Source organism: Zeus faber (assembly GCF_960531495.2).
Source record: "Zeus faber genome assembly, chromosome: 10".
Taxonomy (NCBI): Eukaryota; Metazoa; Chordata; class Actinopteri; order Zeiformes; family Zeidae; genus Zeus; species Zeus faber.
The window spans coordinates 29,009,663-29,016,151 of NC_137199.1; the positions used below are offsets into that span (position 1 = coordinate 29,009,663).

The following is a 6,489-nucleotide window of genomic DNA, read 5'->3' on the forward strand; positions in this document are numbered from 1 at the left end:
AAACAAAACACAAAAAACAAAACAAACAAACCACCCAGAGCAGAACAGGCAGCCTGCCCTTCTCCCGGATCAGCTTGACACACTGACTTTGTATCTCCACTTTGCAGAGCGGCCGGTCCCCTCTGAGCCTGCTCCTCCTCCCCCCGCTGTCACCCTGACGGAGCGGACCCCCACCCCACCCCACCCCACCTCTCACACAGCCTTAACTTCACTGCGTCCACCCCCCCCCCCCCACCCCCCAAACCTAACCAGCAACCCCCCACCACTTTCATGCCCCGTCTACTTCTCCCTCCCTCCCTCCCCCCTCCCTCCGACAGGCTTTCAGACAGTAAATCAAGGGACATTGATTCAGCGCAGCACCAAGTGTTCTGGATTCTGCTAAAGAGCCATTTTCATTTCACAAGCAGTTTACTGGCCTCCCCCGCTCCCCGGACAAGCCACACCCCACCCCCACACCCCCCTTCCCCACCACCACGTCACTCCATCCATAATAAACATCGCCCCCCTCTTCCCCAGCCCCAAAGGCCGTCTCTCACGCTCTCCGTCGGCCGCATCTGCTACGATTCGCCCCGTCTCACCCAGGTAGCAGGGGCGACAGGCCCCCCCCGGTTTGCGTCCCTGTCTGCCCGCCTTCCCGTCCGTCCACCAACCTGGCTGTCCACCACCCTGTCTCTCTGTCCACCTCCCTTGTCTGTGTGTCTGCCTCCATGTCTGTCCGCGACCCCCCACGGCTCCAGGCCTCCCGCTTCTCCCGCTCCGTCCGCTGCTGCATTTTCTTCTCTTCGCCCCAAGAGCTGAAACAGCTTGAAAGGCAAACACATACTGACTGCACACGCTGTATACCTGCTCCTCCTCCCTCTATCCCTCCCTCTCTCTCCCTCCCTCTCAAGCAGATGTATCAGTGCCTCCCGAAGGTGCTTATTTTTCTCATAAGACCACGTTCGATCTTTAACACACTCAACAACACATATTGTTTCACAGTCATCTCCAACACCAGGCTCCTCGTCTTCTGAGTATCACATACACATACACACACATACACACACACACACACACACACACACACACAGATCTGTGGAGGGGCTGTTAATGGCCAGTTCAACCCAGGGCCAGCAGGATTATCAGTGTATGTTCTGGGAGATGGCGGGGAAGAGCCCCCCCGAGTTAATGATACAGTTAGTGTAATTGGTCTTCATCTGTCAACTCAAACAGTGCTGCGGACTATTTGAGCGAGCGAGAGAGAGAGAGAGAGAGAGAGCAAGAGATAGGGGGAGAGATTACTGACGGGACAGTGATGAAAATTGGTTGGAGGATAATGAGTCTCAATGCCTTCACATCCGACCATCCTCTCTCCCGCTCCCTCTCTCTCTCCCCCTCATTATTCAGAGTGACTGGTCGGAGAGCGGCTCCGCAGTCTGACGCTTATTAAAATACGAAATAGAATTTAAAAACAGGCGTCTTGATGAGTTCATGAAGCTCCTCGTCGATCCACACTGTCGAGATCCGTCCCCTCCCTCGTCTCGTCCTTTCATCATCACCACCTTTCCCGTCTCCTTACACGCAGTTCTTCACGCAGCGTGAATTCCAATCACCCTTCCTCCTCCTCCTCCTCATTCTCGCTCTCCGCGTCCCTCCCATCTGTTTACCTTTTCCATCGTCCTGCGGAGAGGAACAGTATGAGGAGCACGGAGGGACGGCGACGCAGACAGACGGACGGAGGGACCGACGGAGAGGCATTCAAAGTGCCGAGGCTGAGACAGAATCCCCCGCGACAGATGAGGCGCTTTCACGGAAGAAGGGGGCTCCCTCCAAATTTCCTGTTGATAGTCTTTGTAGTTTATTTTTCCTTGCCCCCTCCCTCCCCCCTTTCCTGTGCGTTTGTGCCTCTGCAGCATATTATTTAGAATCAATAAAAGACGGTTGTTGGCAGATGAAAGTCGCTGGGGGTGGAGGGTGCGCGGGCCGGGGTCTCGCTTAACAGTCATTTCGCTCCACACAAATCACTGTGCGTGTCCCGCTGGCAAATGTCGACCGCCCGCCACCGCCACCACCACCACCACCACCACCACCGCCACCAACCCCATCACTATCCCATCCCCGTGTGCACCAAACAATTAAAGAACCCATACAGATGTGACAGCGGGCGGGAGGCGAGAAGGGGGAGCGGCAGGACCTCAAGGAGATATATAATAATAACAATAAAAACCACACAGGTGTGTGAGGGTGGAATAAAAAAATAAAAATAAAAAATTGAAAATAATGATGGCGGAACCCGGGGTGGCAGGTAATCACCGGGAAGCTAGGAAAGAAGGAAGGAAAGAAATGTACGGTCCACACACATCTGCACTCGTAAAAAAAAAATAAAAAATAAAATAAAGTAAAAAAGAAATGGCATCCCGACAGATTAAAAGAAAAAGACGGGGGAGGTAAATTCACCCCGTCTGTCTTTTCCCTGCTTTCATTCCAGGATAACAGACGCGGCAGACACGTATTAAGAGGGAGCGAGATGGAAACGTGGCTGTGAAGTGGCGTCCTCCAGCCCTGAAGGCCCCAATCACTGACACATCACACATCCCCAGGAATAATGAATTCACACGCACCACAAAAATCCAACGTGACTTTTTTTAATAAGCATCTTTGACCATGGCACCCACACACAGACGCACAAAGTAATGTTTCAACCATTAAAGTAGCACGTGGTCAGTGCAGACAGCGCTGGGGGGGTGGGGTGGGGGGGGTGGTGGAGTCGGGTGGGTGGGGGTGCGTTATGTTGGTTTCATCTTAAGATCCCGATTAACAGCCCACACAACCCCCGTTGACAGTTCGAGAACAAAATGCAGTTCCCAACACTCGCCTACCACCGTGTGCTGGTGGTATTTAAAATTATTTAAACGAATGACAATGGCTCCGATTTAGTCTACCAAAGCCGTACTACATCTCGAGACCATCGTCGAGCGGAGGAGGGATGAAGGGAGAGAGAAGGGTTGAACGGTACAGTATATCTGCGAAGGCACATCCATGGCCGACCACGTCCACAAGTCCCTCGTTCAGAGTTTGCACTTGACCGTGGTCCCTGCGGCAGCTGAGGGAGATGAGGGCAACAAACATGAAAACAAAGAAAAATTGCATTTTACACTTTTTCCACAACTTTGCCTCGACTCGTTTGATGCTCAACTATCTTTGGCTTTTGCTACGTTGCTCGTGCTCCAGATGGATCATTTAGTGAGGATTAAGGGCAATTCAGGCCAGTTTGGCGAGTGGTGCTCTCATACAGGGTTACACATAGAGGCACACACACACACACACACACACACACACACACACACACACACACACACACACATCCACAGTATGGTTAGTGCCAGGTGTTGGAGACACGTAATGTTTATGGAGGAGACTTGGAGACCTGCCTGCAGCAGCTCTGTGGCGCACACACGCACACACGCACACACACACACACGCACACACACACACACACAGAAAGTTCCGGGCCATCTACCAGCCAAGCACCACTACTGTTACGCTGCTGCTATCGAATCTGGTGAACATCCATTAGACGCGAAAAGGTCTTCAATCAGTTGTTAAAGCCGTACACACACATTTCTTCGTGGGTGGAAATAATTTAATTTTGGTTAAACGATGCGATTTTAAAGGACACAGCCTCGGCAGGTCGGGTGGATATTGGTGTTACTGGTGTTATACTGGCTGCCGGTGAGTCATTAAACAAACACCGAGCACATAATAGAAGTCAGACTTCACGGCCACATGACATGACACCGCTGTCAATGCAGGTTCAGGCGTTGCCGCTGTCTTTAAGCTTTAAGCTTTAAGCTGCCCTGGTTTTCAGGGTGGTAGCGACACAACGGCATTGGTTTCAAACGCTGAGGTTTATGTTGGCTCATTAAGATGAGATTAAGAGCAGCCACATTACCACTCAGATGTGCGAGCTTCTTTCATGCTGCAGTGACTATTTATTTTTGTTAAAGGCACTGAAATTTCTTATTTAATTTCCAATCCATTGACAAATCGATGGAGGAAAGAGCAAAGCCTGGTTACGCAAATTTATAATTGTGTGGCCATGCCTCCTCAAATGGGTATGAATAGATTTTGAAGTTAGAACTAATTAAGCGCCTGGGTATCTTGGAGGAGGACACGTGTACAATGCACAGAATGATGCCGTGGCTTTGTCCATCTTGTAATGGTGTGCAAATTGACCTTAATGAAAATTACTTCAGTCTTGAGGCAATTAGCCGCTGTTTTACGCGTGGGGCGTCGGTGGAGCAGCACAGCAGAGCATTAGGCCTCCAGTAAATGCATCGCGTGATTCGAATAGCCGAGTGAATGACTGATGATCATCTTGAAATATCCAGACTGCTCGGCAATTTGGCCACTATAAATCACAGTAACAATCCATCTCCTCAGGACCGTGAGTTGCATACATTTTAATTACATGATAATTCAATTTTTACTCAGCGAGACAGGGCACTTTACAGCGACAGCGGGGCCCGTGCGCTTGGAAAAGAGGCGCGCACATTTTCGAGTGGGGGGCCTCTCCAAAACTCTGGAATACGCTCTCTCTTAATGATGAGTTGTGGAATTAAGTGAGTTCTTTAAAGAACTCACATGTTAGAGAAGTTGAACCAATTTGAACACTGCCAATCGGGGGGGGAGCGATTTCGGCATAACTGAGTTGCTCAGCTGGATTCAAAATGGCGGAAGCAGATGGGGAACGGGGGTTCTGGGGTGGGGGGGTGGGTGGTCACGGTCATTTCAGATTCAACACACAAATCAAACAAATGACAAATAAGGATTAATAAACACATTCCACTGCAGAGGGTCTAGGCAGGGCTGTTGATACTGGGGATAGTGGGAGCACACTATGGTATGGACTCACACACTGTTACCTGTGCTTTTACTGATCAGCAGGATACTGTGGGGGGGGGGGGGGGGGGGTAGAGAGGTGAAGAGGGAAACACAGAGAAAAGCTCTTTAAACAAATCAGATGAGGTGATGGGAGGACGTCACATGGAACTTAAAAATAAAACACACAAAACCAGAGCGACGAGAGAGAGAGAGAGAGAGAGAGAGAGAGAGAGAGAGAGGCAGGCGATGCTCGATGGCATGAAAACACCTTTTTCATAATCACTCAATCCGCGAGAGGGGGGAAAACTCAGGTATTGTGCAGGTTTGACTGCGTGAGCTGTCAGACAACATCATGAAATGTGTTTTAAAACACTTTGTCGAGATAAATCAAGTGAACAATTTACACGATGTATGTAATTACATCAGTGTGTGTGCTGAGAAGTAAATGCTTACAAGTACGTACAGCATGGAAGTGACTAATCCCTTGCTTAGTGTGTGTGTGTGTGTGTGTGTGTGTGTGTGTGTGTGTGTGTGTGTGTGTGTGTGTGTGTGTTTGTGTGTGCGTGCGTGTATGACTACTCACCACCAGGGAAGTAAAGTGGGAGGTTCTTCAGATACAGCTCTTTATCCGCTGGCAAAAACACACAGAAGATGACTCTGTCCAACTGAAAAACAAACACACACATTATATAACCTTTATAGCAAAGTGTGTATGCATGTGTGTGTGTGTGTGTGTGTGTGTGTGTTTAAGCATTTCCCTGTTTGGACGCGGTCTGTGTGTGCTTGTGTGTGTGTGTGTGTGTGTGTGTGTGTGTGTGTGTGTGTGTGTGTGTGTGTGTGTGTGTGTGTGTGTGTTGGAGTACGACTCGGAGAAGAGATGGGGGAGTATCCGTTTTTTTGTTGTTGTTGTTGTTTTTTGTTTTTTTTTCACATCCCTGAGCGGTTTCGCTGGGAGTGTGAGAGCGGTTTTGGCACGACTCGACTCCCTCATTACTGTGTGCGCTGCTCTGTTCGGCGCACGCACGCACACACACACACACACACACAGACACACACACACACACACACACAAGCCATTATCATAATAGTTTTGTGGAGATATTAAGGGACTGACAGTGCAGTCCACCTGTTTTACGGCAGGGGAACAGCGTCTCTATGCAGCGCTCTCTGCACTGCAGACTGTGTCATATTTACATTATGTTCCATATCTGGTGTGTATGATCAGCCCAGCGGTGACAGATGGCTGGAGGACTGATGGGTCAACACACGGCGATGCTGGCCGTCAAGACTCTTTCTGGAGGACTACTGAACTATAACAACGTCATGAATACAAACATGTTGCCGCTCGGGCGGCAATCAGGGTTTGCATTCCTGCCTTTGTGCAGTCTGAACGGCGGCATTAATAAATGAATAACCCAAGTGGCTCGGCGCTCGGGAAAGACACAGCTCTAACTCTCGCGCTGCTCGCCTGCAGCAACGCCGCCTCGATTCCCGGGTTGTGTGCAATTACACTCGGTGGTCGGAATTTGAATGTGGGGTCCAAAGGGAAGGCATGGAAATGTGCGGTGGCAGACGGCATCGGCTCGGGAAAGGAGTCCACATTTAAAAGGTCCCTGCCGCACAGCT

General features: G+C 50.1%; 1 protein-coding gene across 3 annotated transcripts in view; it reads right to left on the reverse strand.

Moving 5' to 3' along the window:
* Positions 1 to 2,618: 2,618 nt before the first annotated feature.
* macrod1 (mono-ADP ribosylhydrolase 1) overlaps positions 2,619 to 6,489 on the reverse strand; it is a 107,509-nt gene continuing 103,638 nt past the window's right edge. The window contains exons 9-11 of one of the 3 annotated variants that reach the window (XM_080007949.1): positions 5,447 to 5,528; positions 4,895 to 4,930; positions 2,619 to 3,082 (exon numbers count right to left, since the gene is read on the reverse strand). In XM_080007949.1, the coding sequence (XP_079864075.1) occupies positions 4,920 to 4,930; positions 5,447 to 5,528 (93 nt within the window). In that variant the 3' untranslated portion in view covers positions 2,619 to 3,082; positions 4,895 to 4,919. The remainder of the gene's footprint in view (positions 3,083 to 4,894; positions 4,931 to 5,446; positions 5,529 to 6,489) is intronic. The other 2 variants (XM_080007948.1, XM_080007947.1) reach the window with 2 other exon arrangements.